This window comes from Rousettus aegyptiacus, unplaced genomic scaffold (genome assembly GCF_014176215.1).
Source record: "Rousettus aegyptiacus isolate mRouAeg1 unplaced genomic scaffold, mRouAeg1.p scaffold_m13_p_14, whole genome shotgun sequence".
Taxonomy (NCBI): Eukaryota; Metazoa; Chordata; class Mammalia; order Chiroptera; family Pteropodidae; genus Rousettus; species Rousettus aegyptiacus.
The window spans coordinates 42,697,034-42,722,460 of NW_023416289.1; the positions used below are offsets into that span (position 1 = coordinate 42,697,034).

At 40.8% G+C, this 25,427-nt stretch overlaps 1 protein-coding gene and 1 pseudogene across 15 annotated transcripts in view; one reads left to right on the forward strand and one right to left on the reverse strand.

Moving 5' to 3' along the window:
• Positions 1–1,097: 1,097 nt before the first annotated feature.
• LOC107499122 (zinc finger protein 235) overlaps positions 1,098–25,427 on the reverse strand; it is a 70,952-nt gene continuing 46,622 nt past the window's right edge. For 10 of the 15 annotated variants that reach the window (XM_036232392.1, XM_036232388.1, XM_036232390.1 and 7 more), the window contains 4 exons: positions 24,841–24,903; positions 22,823–22,949; positions 22,257–22,343; positions 1,098–4,082 (listed from right to left, as the gene is read on the reverse strand). In XM_036232392.1, coding sequence (XP_036088285.1) covers positions 2,134–4,082; positions 22,257–22,343; positions 22,823–22,949; positions 24,841–24,903 — 2,226 coding nt within the window. In that variant the 3' untranslated portion in view covers positions 1,098–2,133. Of the gene's footprint in view, positions 4,083–4,136; positions 4,658–22,256; positions 22,344–22,822; positions 22,991–24,840; positions 24,904–25,427 lie in introns of those variants that run through there. The other 5 variants (XM_036232393.1, XM_036232400.1, XM_036232399.1 and 2 more) reach the window with 3 other exon arrangements.
• LOC118611697 lies at positions 24,077–24,195 on the forward strand (annotated as a pseudogene).

A 25,427-nucleotide genomic window follows, 5' to 3' on the forward strand; every position in this document is an offset into this window, starting at 1 on the left:
AAGATCTTTTTGGGTTGACATAATTAGTTTCTTGGACGGGGATCCAGTCATGGGTTTGGGAAGTTGTCACTGATTATTTGTTTGAACAGGCTCTTGGTTCCCATACTCATGCCCTTTCTGGTGTACACATTCTTATAGCGGCACGTAGCGGTCTTTCCCAGTAGGTGGCGCTGAAGCGCAAGGCATTTTCTCTTACCCGCCTTGCTGGGCTTCCGAGGTCGCTGTGGGGCAGTTTCCCCTCAGCGGTGGAAAATGCCCCGCATTCCCCGCAGTTGCCTCTGCCTTGCGAAGCCAGTCTGTTCGACTGGAAATGGCGGGCTGTGGGGCCTCCTGTGTGTCCCCAGTGCCGCCTTCCTGTAGCCAGAAGCCATGGGCAGAAGTCAGTCTGTCCAAGCCGACCAGCCGGCCCTTTGAGGCCGCGCAGCCACAGGTGGCGGAGGGGACGGCTCCGCTCTTGCCCATGGGCTCGGGCACAGCGAGCACAGCGCGCTGAGGCCAGTGTTGTCTTCACCCTGTCCAGTCCGCAGAGTGGGCCGCGGGGCTGGCGGCGCCCGAGGAATCCTGCGTCCGATGCCACGCTGTGGCCCTTGGCACGGCTTTCCCGACCCTGGGCCTGTGCGCGCGGCCACCCAGGCCCTACCGGTCCCCCTACTCTGCCCGTGGGGAGCAGGCTGCGCCCGGCCACTGGCCCTGTGCACCCCATCCCGGCGCCGCTGCGCCTCAGATGTGTCTGCCTTCAGACACCCACCGCGCGGATCTCTCAGGCGGGCTTGTGTGCTGGGCAGCTGTCCAGCTGGCAGCTTCAAGGGCAACCGGGAAGCCGCCTCAAGCTGCCATGCCGCTGATGTCAGTTTTGTCTATCATTTTTCATGGCTGTATATTTTTTCAAATATTTTGCTGATAACGTATTTCCTATTTCTGAGTTCAGTATAAACATCTCTGTGGGCACTGTTTCTCACTTTTTCTGTAGTCTCCTAGGCAAAACCTCCACTGCTAGGATTACCAGGTCAAAGGGTGTTTTGATACAGTATTGACCAGCTAATGCTGTTCCCGTCTACCAAGAGACCTTGAACATGGAATGCTGTGTAAATTACAGATTACTGAATTGTTATGTTTAATGAAATTTCAATCAGAATTTAAAAGGTGACAAAATTAATGTCCTTGAAATCTGTCAAAGTCCTGCCTAAAGAGGTCTGGACGGAGGAAGGACAATGCACAGAGAAGACAATTTTACCTGAGCCTGCATGGGCATAATGAGAAGAAACCAATTATTAACAACTCAAGTTTACTAAAACTTTATCATTAATAACTTTTAACACTTTCAAACAGTTTGAAATGAATTAGGGTTCAAATCTTCTAATCATATAAATTCAGTATGTTATTAGATTTAAAAAACCCAGTACGTTTCAGTCTAAAATGCAAACTAATGATTGACTAAATATTACACTGTAAACACTGGTGATACTGTACAGAAAACTGGATGGGAGATGGGAGCCACTCATGAGTCTTGCCCAAATTTGTATTATTGTGGATGGCAGAATTACATAATTTTCTGTACTTTAGTATTTCCTGAAACCAATCTTATTAAGGCTACTTGCAGGATTCCTTTTGAGTATGTCATTATGAATGTAAAGGAGGGAATTGATTAGAATTTTAAAATATTCGTCCTGATAAGACGGGTTTTCTCTACTTTGTTTAGTAATTGGTAGGCGCCTATTACAAGTTAAGCAGTTTGTAAGGTAGAGAGTGGCAAAAATTCCACTGCCTGTGTGGAGGTTACACAGTAGCTATCTCGCTTTTACCAATCATTACACTTTTGTCAAAGTCCTGTCCATAATCTTCATTTATAAGCCCTTTTTCTGGGTAGATGCCAGTGAAATTTAAGGTTCTGTCGTGTTCATCTTGAGAATTGGTACATTCAAAACTCTGGTATAACCACTGATCATGTTTAGAAAACCAGTTTTCTTTCATGTAAAATCTGATGTTTATAAAGAAATTCGACTGAGTTCATAAAACAGTATTTGATAGAGCTTCTTTCCTGTGACGATCTCTTGAAGCTTCTGGGTTCTGAAGCAACTTTCCAATGGCGGCAGACGTGAACTCTATCTGCGAGCTATGTCACACCTCACATTTCTATAGATCCCCTCCGGAGTGGATTCTCTGGTGGTATACCAGATGTGACCTCTGGCTGAAGCCCTTACAGCACACATCACATATGTAGGGCCGTTCTCCCGTGTGGACCCTCTGATGTGTGTGAAAATGTGAGGCCTGACTGAAGCCCTTTCCACACTGCTGACATGTATACGGTTTCTCTCCAGTGTGGACCCTCTGATGAGCACTGAGCCCCGCACTCCAACTGAATTCTTTCCCACACTCCTCACATTTAAATGGTTTCTCACCGGTATGAATTATCTGGTGGACTTGAAGATTTGACCTCTGGCTGAAGGCCTTACCACAGGTATCACATTTATATGGTTTCTCTCCAGTGTGGACTCTCTGATGGGCTTGAAGATGTGAAGCCTGACTAAATCGCTTCTGACACGCATCACATTTGAATGGTTTTTCCCCAGTGTGGACACTCTGATGGGCTTGAAGGTTTGAGGCCTGACTGAAACCCTTGCCACACTCCTCGCATTTATAGGGTTTCTCTCCCGTGTGGACTCTCTGATGGTTGTGAAGATTCAAGCTCCAATTGAAGCGCTTCCCACACACCTCACATTTGTATGGTTTTTCTCCAGTGTGGACTCTCTGATGGGCTTGAAAATATGAACTCTGACTGAAGCCTTTACCACACACATTGCATCGAAACGGTTTCTCTCCCGTGTGAACCCTCTGATGGCTCTGGAAACTTGAAGCTGAGCTAAAACCCTTACCGCACTCTTCACATTTATATGGTTTCTCTCCCGTGTGGACTCGTTGATGACTATGAAGATTAAAGCTCAAACTAAAGCATTTGCCACACTCATCACATTTGTAGGGTTTCTCTTCGGTGTGGACCCTCTGATGGGTATGAAGATTTGAGCTACAACTAAAGCGCTTCCCACAATCTGTACATTTATATGGTTTCTCTCCAGTGTGAATTCTTTCATGGGCCTGAAGGTGGGATCGCTGAGTGAAGCCCTTTCCACATATCTCACATTTATAAGGTTTCTCTCCAGTGTGAACTCTGCAATGAATATTAAGATCTGTGCTACGACTGAAGCCCTTCCCACAGCTTTCACACCTATATGGCTTCTCTCCTGTGTGAATGGGCAAGTGAGCATAAAGATGCGAGGTCTGGTTAAAGCTCTTACCACACTCGAGGCATGAGTAGGGTTTCTCCCCCGTGTGGACCCTCTGATGAGTCTGCAGGTTTGAGCTCTGACTGAAACCCTTGCCACACTCATGACACCAATAGCGTTTTTTCCCCGCACGAGTACCTTGTTGGATAGAGATGGGTGAGCTATAACTGGGCTCCTTCTCATGTGTACTGTATGTTAGGGACCTCTTTCCCAAGTGTACCTGCTGATGAACTTGAAGGCCGTGGCCATCGGTGAATGCCTTTTCATAGTCGTCACACTGGTAGGTCTGCTGTCCTGTGGGGATTATACTGAGCTGGGCAAGAGGGGACGCCTCCGAGACGTCTTCACCGCAGTCTCTGTTGCTGTGAGCTCGCTCTCTTTCGTGTACTGTAGCATCATTGTGGTGGCGTGAAATACAATTGAAAATGTCAACGCATGGAGCAAATATACACAACTTGTTTTTCACTGGTGTCTGCTCACACCTCTGGTAATTCTGTGTCTCATTTAGACATATCTTACTCCAAGAATGTCGAGCTCTCCCAGTTGGGAATACTTGGTTTTCATCACTATTGGAATGATCCTGGGTCAGACTCATCATGTGGCTGCCTTCCCCCTGAGTCTGAGCAGCTGCTCCTGCTCCCAGCGGGCAGGGGGTGCCACGCTGTGGATTATGTATCATGGAGTCTTGACTTTTGCTTAATTTGCTCACATGTCTCTTGATTTGCCAGCACGAAAGCTCTCCCAATGAAAGGCACCTTACTCCGGCTTCGTGAAGAGTCTCCATCTCATTTTCATTCCCTCCTGAAAGGAAAAAGAGAATAAAGGACAGATTGGAATCAGCAATAAGGTGAGCCAGGAAGCTCCAAGATCTTGTTTCTCCCATGGAAACGTTAAAAAAACAAAAACTAGAGACTAGAAAATATAAATGTATGAGTTCTGAAAACAGTCAAACATCTACAGCAACCAAGAGAGCACATCCTATCAAGAAAAAGCCACATTCAAAAAGGTATGAGATTTGGCATCAGCCCAGATGGAGGGAATAAGGTCTTCTCAGGTCTTGCCTAAGCGTGCCTTGCCTGGGGCTGTGTGAGTGCTTTTTTCCATCCCCATTATACAAACGCTTTTATATATTTCATCGTTTTTACTTGTTACACAGTATGGTCTAAAGGATGGAGCAGCCTATCTGTCTCCCAATTCCCTACCTCACACTGGATAGAGCAGGGTACAACTTCCTTGCAACATGCTAAGCTGCCATGCGGATGCCGGAGGAACCTGTTCTCTGCTTTGCCTGACTCGGAGACAGGATGGGGAAGAGCAGTGGAGAGCGGCAGTACACAGTGTTGGAAGTTCCAGTGGGACTGCAGCTACGCCAAAGCCTGGAGGAAGCGATTACGTGTGAAGGAATGCACTAGAAAGAACATCTAAGTCCAAGAAAGGCCGGGGTGGCTGGCACTTTTTGGGAGATGAAGAAATTTAAAAGCATCTGGGTAGGAGGCAAATCAAAAAAGCACAGACACACAGCCCAGAAAAACACGTGAGAAGACCCTAAGCCCTCGCCCCGGCCAGACCCCGAGGCTCAGAAAACACCTTGCACATTAGTCTTTCCTGGACAAGAGCTAGTTTACAACTAGTTTTCCTCAAACTCTCAATCTTCAACAAAAACATTAAAAAAATATATATATATATATGAAGGAAAATGTGGCCTATTCAGAGGAAGAAAATAGAAGAAACAAACCATCCGTGAGGAAACAGGTATCAGAGTTATCAACGACTTTAAAACATGTTCAAGGAGCTAAAGGACAGAGACGTAAGCAAGATGGCAGAGCAGGCAGCGCCAGTCCTCGCTTCCACACAGAACAGCAGATACCGCTTTAAAAGACCAGTTCAGAAGCTGCAACAACCCAGAGAACATCTAACCAAAAAACCTGAACTCAAAACTGTGTAATGAAGGTCTCCCTCTATGCGGAGACAGAGGTGGCTGTTTTTTCAGATGCCTAATTTTCAACAAAAGATGGAAAGGCATTAAAAAAGCAGCCAAAGGAGGATAATAAATCTCTAAAAGTCAACCCTAAAGAAACAAGACTCTTAACTACCTTGAAAAAAAATTTTAGCAATATTATAAAGATGCTTAATGAGCCAAAGAATACTGAAAGACATCTAAATGAAATTGGGAAATAACACAGGAACAAAATGAGAATATCAACAATGAAACTAAAATTATAAAAATTTTTCTGAAGCTGGAAAATATACAAGAATTGAAAACTTCTCTAAAATAGTTTAACTGCAAACTAGAACAGGCAGAAGAATCAGTGAATTTGAAGTAAGGTCATTTAAAACTACTAATTATGAGGAGCAAAAAGGAGTGAACAGGTCTTAAGGGGCGTATGGGACATCATCAAGTGGACCAAAGTACAAATGGGAGGCCTAGAGAAGAAAGAAGTAGAGAAGTAATTTGAAGAACTGCTAGCTGAAACTTCCAAGATTTGAGGCAAGCAATAATACAAGAAACTGAAAAAACTTCAATGGCAAAATAAGCCCAAAGACCCACATCAAAACACATTCTAACAAAACTGTCAAGTCAAAGAGAAAGACAACTTGTTATATGCAACAACTCCTCTGTAAGATTATAAGCACTTTTCTCAACACAGACCTTGCAGGACAGAAGGCAGTGGAATGGTATATGCAAATTACTGAAGGAGAAAAAGACTCAACCAACACCATCTTCCAGCAAAACTATCCTTCAAAAATGTGACAGTCCTCCACCATCACCCGCCCGTCCCATCCCAGAATAAAAAAAAAAAAAAAAAAAGTGGGAGAAATAGAGACATTCTAAGATAAAACCTGAGGGAGCTCATTACCATTAGATTTGACCTACAAAAAAATGGTAAAGGGAATCCTTCCATTTCAAATGGAAGACTATTAGACAATAACTCAGAAACTTCCCTTCAGGGAAGTGAGTCACATTATAGTTGAGTAAATGGAGTCCAAAGAGGGTAAGTAACAGCCTGATCTCGTCTGGGGACAAGTGCACGTTCTTTCCACTCTGCCATGCTTAATCTATATACTAAGAGATCATGAACAGTTTCACCAAATAATTATAACTTAATCTTTTCCCATTTCAGGGTCATCATCAATCTAAGCCCACTCGTGCTGACCTAAAAGGATGTGGAGAAACTGGCGAGAACGTAAAATGATGCAGCCACTGTGAAAACAATACGAAGATTCTGCAAAAAACAAAAAAATAAAACAAAAAGCAGACAGACCGTAGGATCCAGCAATTCCACTTCTGGGCACGTACTGAAAATAAATGAAAGCAGAGCATCTAAGAGGCATCTGTACACCCATGTTCTCTCACAAGAGCCAAAAGGTGGCAGCAACCCGAGTGTCCGTCAGTGGATGAATGGATACATGTGTGTGGTTATTTACACGCAATGGAATATAATTTAGCCTCAAAGAGAAGCAAATTCTAACACTTGCTACGAAATGGATGACCCTTAAGGACATTATGTTAAGTGAAATAAGCCAGTCTCAAAAGATAAATACTGTATGATTCCGTTCATGAGTTTACTCGGTCAAATTCACAGAAAATAGAATTCTGGTTGCCAGGGGCTGGCGTGGGTGCCGGTAGTTAGTGTTCATTATTAAGTACAAATGAAAACGTAGAGATGGCTGGAGGTGATATCTGCATGACAATTTTAGTGCACTTGATGAGACTGAAGTGCACATCTAAAGTTTTGTGTTACATATACATTTTATCCATTAAAAAAATTAAGGACAAATGAATTCTTTGTTCAAATATTTCAAAATTTTACACAGTCCTCAGTATTAGGCTTTAGAACATAAATCTTCAATTTCACTTATGCTGGATTTTCTTTCGTTTCATGTGCCCGTGGAAAGAGGTGCTGGCTTCCTAGGCACTAAGCATTGATGCGACTCACCGAGAACTACAGGCCTAAGAACAGACGACGAGACAGAAATCAGCCAGGTGCAGAGCAAAGTAAACATCCCGAGTTCTTAAAAGGGGAAAACTGACTTCCCTGCCAATACAAATAGTAAGTTAAAAGTATTCTCTTCTTCCCTACGGCTACTGAATCATAAGCAGCATCTACATAAATCAGGCTAAATACAGGCTTCAATTACAGGGCCTCGCTATACAACCTGCACACCGGAATTGTGTTCAGACAACAGAACTGTAAGGAGAAATGGACAAGTCCACTGTTAAAGTTGGAGATTTCAATTTACCTCATTAACTAGCAAGACAAGTAATAAGTGAGTGAAGGTACAGAAGACCTGAACAATACCATCAACCAACTCTGACACCTGGCCTAAAGGAATACTGTCACCCAATGGCAGAAAACATTCCTTCAGGTGCACGTGGAGCATAACTCCAACCACCACATTTTTGGGTCAATAAAACAAGTTGTAATAAACGCAGTAAGGTTCAAGTCATATGAGGTATGTTGTAACCACAACTGAATTCAATCAGAAATTAACGACACAAAGATCTGAAAAATCCCAAGTCTTTCCCTCTCTCCCTCTTCCTGACCTCCACTCTCCCACGCACACACACTTTATCTTTCACACTGTATTTTTCTGTACCTTTTTCATGTTTTGATACGTTTAGTTAGATACTGTTAGGATTGCCTGCAGGATTCAGTTCAGTAACAGCATGCTATACAGGCGCAGAGCCTGACAGCAGTAAAGCCACCACATGGCCCAGCGCACAGTGGGCAGGGCCGTCTGGAGTGTGTAAGTGCACTCTGTGGGGTTCACGCGACAGCAGAATCACCTGCCAGCGCGTTCCTCAACGTATCCCCATCGGTAAATAACGCATGACTCTGTGTGTGTGTGTTTTGCTTTCTTTGAGTTTAATTTGCTTGTTTTTCTCATTTCTTGGAGACTTTTGTCCTTTTCCTCTAAGTACTATTGTGATAGATGTGAAAAATTGATGTTTTCATTATCATTCAGCTCAAAACACCCTTTATATTGTCTCTTGTGTTTTGATGCAGTTTAGTTAGTGTGTTATTTTTCTGAACAGAGAGAGAGAGAGAGAGAGAAAGAGAAATCTTGAGACAAGAAATAATCAAAAGGAGAGGGGGAGAGGGAGGGAGGCGAACAAAATGGAACTGAGAGGAAAGGGAGAAACCAAGCGAAGGGAAATGAACTGTGGCTGCACGTGTAGGGACTGGCCGGGGTTGGGGAGGGGGGCTCCCCTTCTTCCCAGCCCTCTCCCCTCACTCCCGGGCCCAGTTTCTCGCTTGCGCAGGGTAGGTGGGCGGCACGGTGAGCCAGCCTCCTTGTCTGTTTAAACCACCCAGAGCTAGCAATAAATTCAACACCTTAGTACGGTCCAGCCAGCCTTTTTGTTCAACAAACTTTTTGCTTATAACCCATTCTAATCTTAGGGGATTACTTGTCATGTATGACCAAAAAGTCATTATGTGACACATGATTCTCTCTCTCTCTACACACACCAGCAAAAGTCAATGAATGAAATAGACACTTAAAGAAAACAAAAGTTAATTCTCCGAAAAAGAAAATGGATAAACCTCTGGCATTTGTAAAAAAAAAAAAGGTTAAAATATTGCACATATATTAAAAACATAAGAGGACCTGGCCCCAAATAGCCAAAGCCATCTTAAGAACTAAGCTGGAGGCATCATACTTCCTGATTTCAAACTGTAATACAAAGCTATAGTAATCAAAACGGTATGGTACTAGCATAAAAACAAACACAAAGATCAATGAATCAATGAATGGAGCCCAGAAATAAACCCGTGCATATATGATCAATTAAATTATGACAGATAAGCCAGGAATATACAATGGGGAAAGGACAGTGTTCAATAAATGTTGGGAAAACTGGACCATTATCCTACACCACACACAAAAAGTAACTCAAAGACTTGGATGTAAAGACCAAAAACCATAAAACTCCAAGAAAATATAGGTGGCAAGCTCCTTTACATTGTTCTTCGCAATGATTTTTTTGGATTTGACACCAAAAGAAAAGGTATTGAAAAATAAAATAAATGAGACTATTTACCAAAAAAAGCTTCTGCACAGAAAAGGAAACCCTCAATAATACGAAAGGGAGCCCTAGTGCAGGGGAGAAATTATTTGCAAATTATATATCTGATAAGGCATTAGTATCCGAAATACACAAAGAACTCATATAACTTTAGCAAAAGATCCCAAACAATCCAAATAAAAAATAGGCAGAGGACCTGAACATTTTTCCAAAGATACAGATGGTCAACATGTACATGAAAAGATGCTCAATCTCGTTAATCACTAGGGAAATGCAAATCAAAACCATAATGAAAAAATCGCATCATACCTGTTAGAATGACTAGTATCGAAAAGACGAGACAACAACTGCTAGCAAGAATGTGGAGAAAAGGGAACACTTGTGCATTTGGTGGGATTATGAACTGGTAGAGCTACTATGGAAAACAGTATGGAGGGTCCTTAAAAAATTGAGAACTAGCGTAGGATCCAGTAATTCCACTTTCAGGTATTTATCCGAAGGAAATGAAATTTCCGAGAGACATCTGTACCTCCATGTTCACTGCAGCATTATTTATAATAACTGGGACAACGCAGAACAATGTACTAAGGAACAACCTGTCTGTCCATCAGCGGATAAACAAAGAAAGTATTAAAAATATAATGGAATTTATATTATAGATACATGGTTTTATTATGACATGGAATACTATTTAGGCATAAAACAGATGGAAATCCAGTCATTTGTGACAAGACAGCTGGACCTTGAAGGTCATTATGCTAAAGAAGTCAGATGGAGAAAGACAAATACTTTTTGATCCTCATTTATATGTAAAATCCTAAAAAAGAAACAGAAACAGAGATCCGGGGGCTGGGGGCAGGGTGAGGATATTGAATAAATAAGCGCGATGCAGTGACAACAGTTGACATTGCTAAATGGCATGTCTGAAAGTTGCTAAGAGAATAAATCCTAAGACTTCTCTGGAAGAAAAGTTCTTTTGTACCCACAAAAGGTGATCAGTTTTGACTAAACTTGTGGTGATCACTTTGTAACATATGTAAGTCAAGTCATTGTGACGTGCTCTTTAAACGTTTACAATGCTGTATGCCAATTATATTTCAAAATTACAAAAGGAATTAAAGAGGGCACACCAGTATAAATCCTATGAACATGAAAAGAATAAGTGGATACTGTGAACAACTCCATGTCCACAAATTTAATAATTTAGATGAAATGGACCAAATTCTTGAAAGAAAATCTGCCAAAACTCATACAAGAAATAGACAACCTTAAGAGGCCTATAAGTATTAAAGTTGAATCGATAACCTTTCAAAACAGCACCAGGCCTAGATGGGTTTACTGATGAATTATACCAAACATTTAGGAAGTAATTATACAAATTCTCTACAATATCTTTTAGAAGCAGAGGGAATACTTCCTAACTAATTCTATGAGGCCAGTATGACCCTAATATCAAACGAGACGTGACTTTACAAGAAAACTACACACTAATACCTTTCATGAGCACAGATTTAAAAATTACCAAAAAATACCAGCAAATCAAATCCAACAATGTATAAAAAGAATCATGCACCATGACCAAATGATATTTATCCCAGGTACGCAAGACTGGTTCAACACTGGAAAATCAATTAATATATCCAACACAAGAATAAACTAAATAAGAAAACTCACACAATCCTATCAACAAGAAAAATCATTTGATTAACACGATTCGTGATTAAAAAAAAAAAAAAAAAAAACTCAGCCAATGGAGAATACAGGGGAATATCCTCAACTTGTTTAAGAACATCTACAGAACCAACAGCCAACATACTTAATGGTGAGAAATTCAACAGTTTCCCTTGCCACTCCTTACAACATCATACTGGAAGGCCCAGCTAATGCCAACGGACGAGGAAAGCCAGTAAAAAGGGTACAAACTGGGAAGGAAGAAATAAACTGTCATGGTTCACAAAGGACATGACTGTCCTTGTAGATAATTCCAAAGAATCAACAACAAAATATCCCTGGAACTAACATAAAATTACAGCAGGGTTGCAGAACATAAGGTTAACAGACAAGTCTATTGCTTTCCTGTATACAAGAGACAGACAAGTGGAATTTGAAATTAAAACCACGTTAACATTTACATGAGCAACCCCTAAAATGAAATACTTAGGTATGATGCTAACGAATATGTACACAATCTACATGAGAAAAATTACAAAACTCTGATGAATAAAATCAAAGTCCTTAAAAGATGGAGACAGAGTCTATGCTCGTGGATAGGAAGACTCGTTACTGTGTTAGTCCTTCCCAATTTGATCTATAGGTGAATTGCAATCCCAATCAAACTCCCAGCAAGACAGCTGGTGGATATTGACAAACATTCTAAAGTTTACTTAGAGAGGCAAAGACCCATAATTGCCAAGATAATATTGAAGAACTTGAAGGACTGACATGAACCAAAAATCCATCAAGATAAATGACATCCAGGGCTATAAAACGAGTTATCAAAGAAGGCCAAGAAAAATGAAAGTCTATGGCCTTACAAACACTTCCAGAAAAAATATTTTAACACCTTCATTTGTAATAGCGAAAAACTAGAAACAAACATCCATCAACAGGTAAATGAATAAACAAATTATGATATACCTACACAATGGAATACTATGCAGCAATAAAAAGGAACAAACTATTGATACATGCCACAATATGGGTGTATCTTAAATTATACTGAAATAAGACAGACAAAAAAAAGAAAAAAGAATATATACTGTATGATTTTGTTTGTGAAAAATTCCAACTAATAGAAATAGGAAAGAGATCAGCGGTTGCCCCAGGAAGGGTCTGGGAAAGAAAGTAGCGAGAGAGGTAGAGATTACAAACAGACTTTGTAGGGCTTTTAAGGCTTTCTTCTGCTTTGATATGCTCCACAAATTAACCTCCTAGATATGACTTTGTAGGGCTTTTAAGGCTTTCTTCTGCTTTGATGTGCTCCACAAATTAACCTCCTAGATATGGCAGGAAAAGAGCTCAAGGTGAAAAGAGGCAGAATTTAAGACTGAGGAACAGCTGGAAATTCAGAGCGGACACTGGGAGCGAGAAAGCCACAGGAGTGAGATCGATGTGATAAGCTTTTCTCCACTCCCGGCGGACCATGATAGCACAGGGTGAGACTTGTGAGCTTGATTCTCTTTTGACTGAATGTATTATTTAACCCGCATACGGTTTAAAGTGCCAGAGGTCAGAATGCAGGGCTAGAAACACCACCGGAAATTTAGAGGTGAAAAATCAAAGACAAAGAGACCACAGAGGGTGAGTCCCTAACAGAATCTAAGGCCTGCCCACATCCTTGGCAGAGCTATTACCTGTGCAGACACGGGGAAAGACCCCAAGGGCCTGGATTAAAAAAAGCGGCAGCTAAAAGCCAACTGAGATGTAAAAGTGTCATACAAAAAATATCTGATTTACCCAAAACAATGCAGAAAAGGACAGATGAATAAAAGGAATGAGACCTGCCCCCCCAAAAAATAGGTGAGACGGGGTAAATGTAAGCACAACTGTATCAATAACTACGTTATATGTAAGTGTCTTAAAATCGAAACGCAAAGATTGGCAGATTACATAAAAAGCAAAATCCAACTATATGCTGTCAAAAGAGACGCATTTTGAATACAAATAAGTAAAAGAACAGAAAAAGACATAAATCATACAAATATAGCATGCAAAGCCTACGAAAGCTTGAGAAGCTATCAGACAAAAAGACTTTACAAAACAAAGCACTATTAGAGACGCAGACATTTTATAATGAAGGATCGATTTAGCAAAAAGATGTAACAATTATAAAGGTATGTATGTCTAATACAGACCCCAAAATACATGAAGCAAAAAGAACTAAAGAGAAAGGAATAAATCTACAATCAGAGTAGATGCTGAGATTTTAACACTTCTCTCAGTTGAGAATTAGAACTCCCCCCTCAAAAAAAAAAAAATCAGTAAGGCTATACAAGATCTGAACCACTGTATTAACCACTTTAACCAAAATGAAATTTATAGACCACTATACCCAGCTACGGAACATTTTTTTCAAATCCACATCCAAAAATCCATCAAGACAAATCACATCCAGGGCTACAAAACAAGTTATTGAAGAAGGCCAATACTGATATCAAAACCAGATGAAGTCATCAAGTTCAAAGAAACTTACAGCTCAAAATCCCCACTTAACACAGGGGCAAAAATCTTAAGAGAAAATCTTTGTTTCTAGAAATGCAATAAAGGGTACCACATAATGAATAATGAAAAAGTAGTTAAATCCCAGGAATTCAAGGTTGTTTTAACATGTGAAGTCATCAGTGCACTTTACTATAGCAATAGCAGAAAGAAGAAAATCTTATGCTCACCTCAATAAATGGAGAATAAGCATTAGACAAAGTACCACACCTGCGCATGATAAAAATGCTTGTTAAAGTAGGAAGAGGAAGGAACCAGCCCACTGAGAACACTGAAGAATCACACTGAGCACAAATGCCGTCTACCTGCATCGGTCGAAAGGAGGGGCATGCATTTTGGAAGGAAGTAAAATGATACTTGCAGAGGTTATCATTCTGTACGTGGAAAATCTTCAGGAGTATACAAAAGTGCTTCTAGAATAGGTGAATACAGGAAGGCTGCAAGCAACAAGGGTAATGTACAAAAATCAACTGCGTGCTATGGAAAACAGTCTGGAGGTTTCTCAAAAAGTTAAAAATGGATATACCTTTTGACCCAGAAATTGCACTTCTGGGTATTTATCCAAAGAAAACCAAAACAATAATTCGTAAAGATCTATGCATTCCAATATTCATGGCAGCGCAATTTACAATAGCCAGATACGGAAGCCACCTAAATGCCCATCAACAGACGACTACTGGATAAAGAAATTATAGTTCATATATACAATGGAATATTACTCAACCATTAAAAAAATGAAATCTTACCATTTGCAACAACATGGATGGACCTAGAGGTTATTGTGCTGAGTGAAATAAAAGACAGATAAATGCCATATGATTTCACTTACATGTGGAATCTAAGGAACAAAAAGAACAAACTAATCAAAAACAGACTCACAATATAGTGGACAATTTGGTGATGGACAGAGGGGAGGGGGCTGGGAGAATGGGGTGAAGGATTAAAGTAGTACAAATTAGTAATTGATGGATGGTCACAGAGATGGGGAGCATGACAGAGGGAAGGCAGTTAGCATTGATATGGTGGCCAGATGGAGGGCCTGAGGAGAGAGGGAGCAACTGGGGAGGATCATTTTAAGAACTATATAGATGTCTAACCAATGTACTTTATACTTGAAACTAATTTAAATAAATAAATTTAAAAAAAGAATTACAAAAAAAAAACCCCACACGGTAGAAGCAAATAATTGAAAAATGAAACTAAAAAGCAATTTCATTTATAGAGCATCAAAAAAATAAAACAATTATGAAAAATTAAATAGATATAATTCCTACATACTAAACACTATAAAATACGATACTGTGATTTATTATGAATACATATTTTGGTCTTCACAGTTCCTGGCTCAAAGCTCCCCAAACCTTGGACTTTCCTAAGTGATACAAGCAATGGGAGCATCTTCTGCTACATTTGGCCCTTCATCCTCAATTCCTCAAATGGCTTCAGAGGCAAGAAGGGGAAATGCGTGTCCTGATATTCATAACGAGCCCCTTTTTCAACCACACCTGAGTTTTTGTTAATAAGGTGACTTGCAAAGCACATAGGGATGGGGACTGGCTGCCAGGAGAACCAAAGAGATCAGAGGGCTGGACTTTTCAGCCCAAACCCCCAACTTCTGGAGCCAGGAGAGGGGCAGGAGGTTGAATCACCACTGCTTGATGGTTTACTCAATCATGCCTACGTATCAGAGCCTCCATAAAAACCCAAAAGGAGGGGGTTCAAGCAGATTCTGGGTAGGTGAGCAGGTGGAGATGCAGGCGAAACCAGGCCCTAACAGTTTTTATTTTTTCCTAGTTTCAAGTGTCTTTCAGGAGATGACAGCAAACCCCTCGCAGTGCTCCAGAGACCACCAGACCAAGCCAGATTAACAGCTGAATACTCTTACGCACACCTGGGGAGCACAGTGGAACCAAAACGCATGGGACCCAAGTAGCAGAGGTGCTACTTTTGCCACCCGGAGTCCATTAAGAAGCAAGGGGTCCGCCAATAAGGAAGATCAGGTGCAGAGAACAAATCTGGACACACAGAGGACTGACATAAACTCTGCTAGACTGGAATTTCTTTGTTCTTTCTCGCTCCTTCCCCACCTCTATCCTTAGATGCCTTAATTCCAACACTATCCAATCAGACCCCCCAAATTAGAGATAATAAATATGCATAACTTCTCCTTACCCTCACCTCTTAAAACTGATCCCAAGCCTTTGTTCTGTGAGACTAATCTGGTCCTTGTGTCTGGTTTCTCATTGGGCTGACTTGACGAATAAATCTCCCTTCCTCTGCGAAAACCTGCTGCCTCACACTTTTGGCTTCTCTGTAAGCAGCGGGCACTGAACTTGCAGCCTCCGTCCGGTAACACGGGGACAGCGGTGGCCCGAGACCACTGAAGCTCTCTGCCTCTTCCCCTAGACCTGGCTCTGTGCGTCTCTTCCATCCGGCTATTCCTGAGCCATGTCCTTTAATAATAAACTGGCAATAAACAGTAAAATGTTCTTCTGAGTTCTGTGAGCTGCTCTAGACGATTACTGAGAACCCAAGGAGGGGACTGTGGGAACCTCATATCTATAGCCAGTTGTTCAGAAGCACAGGTGACACCCTGGACCCAAGACTGGTGTCAGAAAGAGTGTGAGGGGACCGCAGTCTTGTAGGACTGAGCCTTTAACCTATGGGATCTGATGCCATCTCAAGGTAGATGGTGTCAGAACTGAGTTAAATCACAGGACATCTCGTCAGTGTCTGCTGACAATCAGAATTAGATAAAGACCCATGGACATGAATAGAGAGTGCAGAAATAGACTCACACACGTATGCCAGTTAATTTGACAGAGATGCCAAGGTAATTTGATGTGAAAATCAGCCTTTGAATAGAGCTGGAAAACGTTCTCACTATGGGAATAAAAAAAACCTTAACCCTTATCTCACATCATACATAATACATAATAATTAACTCAAAATGGATCGCAATTTAAACTATAAAACAACTTTTTTTGGAGGGGAAAGGCATAGGATAAATTCTTTGCAACTTTGAGGCTGGCAAAGATTTAAGACACAAAAATATACCATAAGAAAAAACTGATAAATTACACTCAATTAAAAGACTTCTGCTTACAGAGACACCATTAAGAAAATGAAAAGGCAATGCAGACTGGGATAGAATCCCTACAAACATGTATCTGTGTGTATCTATAATATATAAAGAATTCTTCCAAATTGACATTTTTTTTAAAGGGCAAAGATCTGAACCCAGGTACTACAGGAAAGATGTACAAATGGCCAAGACAAACTTGAAAAGACAAACGTGAAATGATGTTTAAAATCACTAATCATCATTAAAACTATAACGAACATAAAACATATCCACTAGAATGGCTAAAGTTAAAAAGAGAAGAGTGATTGTTCCAACCGGAACTCTCCTACGCCACTGGTGGGAATGCAAACTGGTACAGCCACTGTGGAAAAGTTTGCCAGTTTCCTAGGGTAAACCTACATATGATTCAGCCAATTCCACACATATGTATTTTTCCCAGAGAAAAAGGACCAAAATGTCAACTTTCATAGTAGCTTTGGTTACAGTAGCTAAAAATGAGAAATGACCCAAAAGTCCTTCAAAATGGTCAATAGACAATGAAATGGTATATAAGTCATACTATACCATGAAATACTGAGAAATACTGCTCAGCAATAGAATGGGAAAAAAAATAACTACCGAAACACACATCTCAAAAAAAAAATTTTTTTTAAGAAACCGGATCAAAACAACAATATATTGTTGATTCCATTTGTATAAACATTTGGGGAAAAAAACAGTGACACTGGTTGCCTGTGAGGAGAAGGGACAGTAAATGGGCATGAGTGAAAACACGGGGGTCATGGAAATGTCATCTTGATTGTGGTACTGTTTACATGACTGATATATTTGCCAACTTATCAAATTATATACTTAATCGGGGTGAATCTGCATAGAGACAAAGTAGAATGGCGGGTGTCAGGGGCTGGGGACAGGAGGAGAGAGGGAGTTGTGGTTCAATGGGCAGAGTGTTTCAGTTTTGCAAGATAAAAAAGTTCTAGAGACTGACTGCTCCAATAACATGAATATACTCAACGTTACTGAACTGTCTACTTAGAAATGGTTAAGATGATAAATTTTTTGTTATTTTTTTAAATAATTTTTTTAAAAGGGTGAATTTCCTCAAGACTATCAAGGTTATGAAAAACAGGGGAATAATGAAAAGCTGTCAAGAGACCCCAGGAGACTAGGAGAGAATGAAATTACATGCAGCGCGGTACCCTGGGTTGGATTCTGGGACAGAAAGAGAACATTAACTGAAAAGACGCAAAATCCAAATAAAGTCTGGAGTTAATTTAATAGTAACGTACAACTGTGAATTCTGCAGTTTTGACAAATTTATCATGGTGACGTAGGTGTTAATGATGGGGGGAAACAGGTGGAGAGTTTACAGCAATCTCCATGCAATATTTCTGTAAATCTAAAATTATGAGTTTTTTTGAAGAGGGTGAATTTTTTACCATATGTAAATTGTTTCGTAATAAGGCTGATTAAAAAGCATTTTTGACTAGTGCACACAGATATTGGTTTCCATTGCCATTCGCCAATGAAAGGAACCAGGGTCCTTGGACAAGCGGCTGAGTCTAAGGCTGGGCAAGAATACAAGATGCAGCAGGGCATCAGTCATGTAGGGCCAGGGACCGGTGTCCCTATGAGAATCTAACGCCTGATGAGCTGAGGCAGAGCTGAGGCAATCAGCTGGCACTGGGGAGAAGCTTTGCTCGCCTGTGGCTCACCTCCTGCTGTGTGGCCCAGTTTCTAACATGGACCAGTACCGGTCTGCGGCCCAAGTGGTTAGAGACCCCTGATGCAGAGTCAGACAGTAAGGAGATGCTCGAAACACCTAAGGAGAGGGGCATGAGGAAGGCATCTAGGACCTAACCTGAAAGAGCTCCAGTCAAAGCAGCAATGTAATACAATACTGGGTTACTACCCAAAATATAAAATAAATATGCACGAGTCCATACTGATCATAGATGGGTACTGAACAGGAGTTGTTATACATAAATGTTGACATACCTATGGGTGGTATTACATACTCCAGCAAAAGTGGAAGGACAGATAAAATGGAAATGGCAGAGACTGATGACAACTGAGCCAGTAATGGATATATATACAGAGCCTACATTGCACTATTTTTGTTACTTTTGTGTTGTCAATATTCTTAAAGTAAAAAGTTTAAAGCCATGGAAAGGGGACAAATCAGATCGCCCAGATTATGTATATGTGGGGAAGAGTGGAGAGGCAGAGAATTAACTTTTGAAATTGTCAGGTCGATTTTCAATAATAGAAAAAGATGTGATAATGAGAGTTAAAACTGAACCCAACTGTGCGACTACAAACGGTATCCCATTTAAATCATTTCTTATCATGTATGTCCCCAGTTTGGTCATTTATTACATGATTATTTTAATGATGCACATACACGATTTTAGAATTAACTAATTTTCTAGGTTTTACACATTTCTGAAATTCTTCTACTTTTATAGATGTTGCTCTCAGAGGAAAATGGCCAACTGGCAGTTCAGGCATCCACGACAATGTCAACAGGCTCAAATCAGGGGCTCTGCTAAGAGCAAACAGTTTCTAACTCCAGACTCACCCATTTAGAAGCTATGTGATTATTGCTCTAAGGCATTACATTTCATCCTATAAAAAACATAATTACGTCACCTAAGGATTAAACATATAAAAAGTGCTTCTCATAACCTGATAAATTAGTTAAGAGTATTAGCAAATTATGCAAATTACACTTGAACTTACTGAGAATTGCAAAAGGGTCAACATTTCAGTAATTTCTTCTCTTTTTCTACACAGGAATCTCCTTATCTGCACAGCTATATCAGTGACTTCTGTAAATATGACATCTGAAACTTCTACCAGAAAACTTCACATAGGTCATGTGATTGTTTAAGAATTAGATGGCGGGACAGAGAGGACAGGATGGATGGGTGAGAGACTGCCTGGCTGGGAATATGGATTCCAACAAACAAGCAAGCAAAGACCTGTTAAAACTAACAAATAAATTTGGCAAAGTAGAAGCATATGTCAACACACAAAAATCAGTTGCATTTCCATACACAATGAACAATCTGAAAAAGAAATTAAGGAAACAATTCCATTTATGATAGCATCAAAATAATAACCAAGGGGGTGAAAGATTTGTACACCAAAAACTATGAAACACTGATAAATTAAAGACATTAAAAAATGAAATGATATCCCATGTTTTTGTATTGGAAAATTTAATATTGTTAAGATGCTGATGCTACCCAAAGGGATACAGAGAGTAAATGCAATCCCTGTCAAAATTTCAACAACACGGAAATAGAAAAACCTATCCTAAAATTCACAGGAAACCTCAAGGGAACCCAAATAGCCTAAACAATCCTGAGAAAGAAGAAAAAGTTGGAGGATTCATATCCTGATTTGAAAACTCACTATAAAGACAGTAATCAAAACAGTGTAGCACTGACAGAGAGAGAGAGATACACATGGATCAAGGGAATAGACCAGCGAGCCCAGAAATAAACAACTGCACACATGGTCAAATGATTTTTGACACGGGTGCCATGACTATTTGATGCAGAAAGGGTTGATTTTTCAACAAAAGTTTCTGGGAAAACTGGATATCCGTGCAAAAGAATGACACCATATACAAAAATTATCTCAAATGAGTCAAAGACCTACACACAGAAGCTAAACCTATAAAACTCCTAAAAGCAAATACAGGGCAAAAGCTTCATGACGTTATACACCTGCAACTAATATAAAATAATATTAAATGTCAACTCTAACTGGGAAAAAAAAAAAAAAGCTTCATGACATTGGATTTGGCAATTTCTCTGGTACGGCACAGGCAACAGCAACAAAAACTGGTAAGTCTGACTTCATTAAAAGTAAAAACTTTTGTGCATCAAAGGAACCTATCAACAAGAGTAAAAAGGCAACATGTAGAATGAGAGAAAATACTTGCAAATCATGTATCTGACATGGGATTAACATTCCGAAGACAGAGAACTCCCAAAACAAAAAACACTTGATTAAAAAATGAGAAAAAGACCTGAACAGACATTTCTCCAAAGATCTACAAATGGCCCATAAGCCCTTGAAAAGATACTCGACATCACTAATCATTAGAGAAATGCAAATCAAGACAAACGGATACCACTTCGCACTCATCAGGATGGTCATTTAAACAAAGGGGAGAAAAAATATTGGTGAGGATGAGGCAGATTGGAACCCTGGTGCATTGCTAGTGGGAACATAAAATGGTACAGCTGCTGTGGGAAAACCAGTCTGTCATTTTCACAAAAATTAATAACCGAATTACTGTATGATCCAGCAATTCTACTCTGGGTATATACACAAAAGAATGGAAAGCTGGGGATTTGTGCAGATACTCGCATAACCATGTTCATAGCAGCATTATTCACAATAACCAAAAGGAAATTAAAACAATTCCATTTACGACAGCATCAAAAAGAATAAAAATCTTAGGAATTAAGTATTAGGCAAATCACTCAAGTGTCTATCAACAGATAAAAAAATGTGGCATATGCATACAATATTATTTAGCAATTCTGACACATGCTAACCATGGATAAACCTTGAAGATATTCTAAGTGAAATAAACCAGACACAAAAGTACAAACACTGTATGATTCCACTTGTAATGAGATCCAGGGAACAGTCAAATTCATAGAGACAGACAGTAGTCACTGGGACTGGGATGAGGGGAGAGTGGTCACTGTTTTTGTTGTTGTTGTTGTTTTTAAAATGTGTACAGAGTTTCGGTTTGGGATAATGAAAAAGTTCTGGAGGTGAACAGTGCTGATTGCGCAACATTGTGAATGTATTTACTGCCAGTGAACTACACATTTAAGACAGTTAAAATGATAAATTGTATGTTATGTATATTTTACCATAACTAAAAGTATATATACTCTAATAAGTCTGGTGGTGTTGTGCTTTGATGCAAATTAATGCAAGTTAAGGATGTGAAGAGAGTAGGGAAGGCAATTAATTAATTTATTACCTTATTTATTTTAGGCAGGGCAACCCTTGGTTGACCTCGCAGACTGCAAGGACCTTGTCAGTTTACAATCCCTTATTAAATTTTTTTATTTCTACAGCACCTGGTCTTCCTAGGTGGTCTCCCATCCAAGTACTGACCAGGCCCGACCCTGCTTAGCTTCCAAGATCAGAAGGCAGGCAGTATTTTTAACAGCGTGGTCAGGGAAGGCCTGGGATGAAATGACACCTGGGCAGAGACATGAACAAGTAAGAGGGGCTGGAGGTTTACAGGAAAGCAACACTCCAGCCAGAGAAAAGAGAGAAAAAGGTCCTGAGGCGGAAGCATAACCGTCACGCGTGAGGAACCAGCAAGGCTAGCAGAGCCAAAGCAAAGAGGTAATGGTAGGAGAAGAACGTGGAGGTAAAGCCAGGAGACTGAGCAAACATTACAGGGCCTCTGGGCGCCTTAAATATTTTGGGTTTTGTCCTGAGGAAAATGGGAAGCCAGCGGAGAGTGTGACGCTGAGGAGTGATGTGGTGTGACTCTCTCAGGCTGCTGTGTGGGGAGCTGATCACCCAGAACAGGCAGAACAATGACCATGACCTACAAGGACCCCACCTGCACGGTTCTCCCCTGAATGCTTACCCGCTTCAGCCTGGCTGGCCTCCGTCATCCTGAGCTTCTCCTCTCTCTCTAACTGGGATATCACATCTGGTTTGGAGGACTGATGCCCTGTGAAAAGATGAAGAGTTAAGTGACAACATTCCAGGTAAAAAGTACCAAAACATTTGGGTGCCAATCCCATGATGTTAAGGCTCCACCCCGGCCCCAAAACAGTGTTTATCAAACATTTTGATGCAACTTACTAAATTAATTTCATGACCCACCAATGGATCAGGACCCACAAGTTGAAAAAAGATATATGAAACGAGGAGCCAGGTACAGCCACGCCCAACTATTCATTTACACTTGGCCTTGGAGCAAAGAGTAGGAAGGTCTCGTTTCTAGGTCCCGAAGGGTCTGGAAAACTCCAGCCTCCGGGGAGTGCTGAGCTTAAAGCAGTGGGATGAGGCTAGCAAAGCCACTAAACACCCTAAAATGCACAGGATGGTCCCCACAACAAACTATCAGCCCAAAACATCAACAGTGCCGAGGGTAAGAAACCCTGCTCAAAGGGCTGAAGCCATGTGACAGAGGATGCCTGTCCTCACCCACTGAGACCAGGTTCCTGAAGTTCTCCAGCGTCACGTCTCGGTACAGCTTCCTCTGGACAGCATCCAGCAGCCCCAGCTCCTCCTCGGTGAAGACCACAGCCACATCCTTGAACGTCACTGCCTCCTACAACACCAATCACAGGCAACTTCAATCTCACGACCGACCTGCACTGGGAGAGCGGCAGCGCTGAGAAGGGGGAAGAGATATGCACGAAGCTGTTCCAGATTCTAAGGGACCCGAACGAGTCTTTTTAGTAGAAGTTTCCCCTTTTTCCTTCCACAATCACAGTGTGAATGTTGGGGGAGGAAGAAGGAAATGAAAAGAAAAATTAAAAAGCTGTGTACATGCAACATGGTTCTCTAGAACTGTCACTGTTAAATCACGGCATACACACGCTTTACAATCAGACTGACAGTGCCAAGTTCTGGAAGCAATTCTGAGTTAATTTTAGTCTCAACAGTATTTAACAGGGCCCACCTCCTTCTCGCCCTGGGTAGTACCGCAGGTGAGGGCAATGTTGTTTCTGCTGTCCTTCAGACATGGCAGGTATACAGGCAACGTGGCCTCTGGCCCCTGAATGGTCTCTCCACTTACCCTAACAGGACACCTGAAACTCCTGGCTCAGGTAATTGAAACTTCAGCGTGTAAGAAGATAATATAAACGGAGTCGCCCGGAGGAACTGCCCTGCCAGTTTTACTGGAATGTTAAAACTGCACAAAATAACCTTTGGGCTGGGCCTAGAGCAGCACTGCATTCTAAAGAACTGTTTGCAAAGCTAACAGGAAAGCAGACATTAAGACAGCAGAACTGAAAAGGAAAGACATTCTTTAGAATAAGAGGCACTACGGTAGCTTATCTCCAGCTACAGAAATGCCTTCCTCCTATTGACAGAACTGTTCCCTTTCTCTCCTTGCCTATGTCTGCTAATCAGAACACTATTTGGGTTTCTGCTTGAAGCGCTGTTTCCCCAAATATCTATACTTCTGGATTTCAATGCTGGTCTTTCGTTTTTAGGTGTCAGCTGGGGATGGCATCCGAAAGTTCACAAGCCTGTTTATGTTAAAATGCAGACAAGACTGTCTATTTCTTCACACAGCTGTTCCACGGAGCAAATGCCTGGCAGCTCCCTGGTACCAGGGACGTGCTTCTTTACAATATACTAACAGAATGAAACAAATACTCAACTACACATACATGAATTAACTTAGAGTTTAAAAATCTAGCTTTTTGTTTGAAAACAACTAAAATAGTCTATGGCCATAATACCATGAACAAGCCGGATCCCATCTGAGCTCGGAAGCTAAGCAGGGTCAGGCCTGGTTAGTACTTGGATGGCAGACCACCTAGGAAAACCAGGTGCTGTAGGTGTTAAAAATATTTAAAAATAAGGGATTGTAAGCTAACAAGGTCCTTGCAATCTCTGAGGTCAGCCAAGGGTGGCCTCGCCTAAAAAAATAATAATAAAAATGAAAACAACTAAAATTCTTTTCTCCGACCCTTTTCACCAAGCCATTAGACTTTCTTTTCACAAAATGTGAGGAAACACAGGATAAAGGTTATTATATGTAGAACTATCATTGCAAACATCTTTAAAATGGTAAAATTCATAAACCACAAAAATATGCAGGAAGGGAGAAAATATTAGGTATACTGTGAAAACTGATGTGGCCATTTAAGTTGTTGGTGATCTAAAATTAAACTTTAAAAATGCAAAAGAAGTACTCAAACTATTATTACAAATACATACGTGTAAATGCAAATGAAAAGGAATGCGAGAAAATAAACAAGAAATTTGTAAACATGTTTATAAAGTGGGAGTTATTTTTTATTAAAAAAAAATCTACTGATTTCCCCGCTATTATTTGGAAATAAGCAAAAAGCAAGAGCCTCCCGTACAACAATTTGCCAAGTGCCTCTGGTTTCTTTTTACCCTTCCCAGGCAGGAGAAAAGTGTGTCCAACCTTTGTGAAATGAGATGTCATTTTAAGAAACAGAAAGGCAGACCCAACTTACCTGAAACTTGGTCATTTTTTCTCCTCTTCCTTTTGAGGAAAAGCAGAGTTCTGGGAAGGCAAACTGGGGAAGGGAAAGCCGTCATGAGAGAAATGCTAGGGGTGTCGCTAGTTTACGTGACACTTCGTGGGAACGGGAAGAGGTGTCCCTCTAGGCAGTGGCAACAAACCATAGTGAGACCAGTCTGGATTTTAGCTACCCTTGGGTCCCATCAGCCACCTGCTATTATTGTTCATGAACAATCCTTAAAACAGCCCTAACCTAAGTGCTTCTTGTGGCTTCCAGAGCATTCCTGAGGCTATGTATGTGAGAGGCAAACATGCAGGCAGTATCACTTAAAGGGGCCAAAATGCCCAAGTGCAAATCCTAGCATTTCTATTTATTGCTGTCTACTCCCTAGCAGCGTAAACCTTGAGCAAGTTACTAATCTCTTTGCGCCTCATTCCAGGCACCTGTAAGTGACCATAATAATGCCGGTATGCCCAATTTCTTGCAGCTAACACACGCAGTGGTTTTATGTTTCATAAAACTGTTCCTGTGAAAGCGCTTTCCAGAAAATGAATCTTTTAAGAAACCTAGAATTCAAA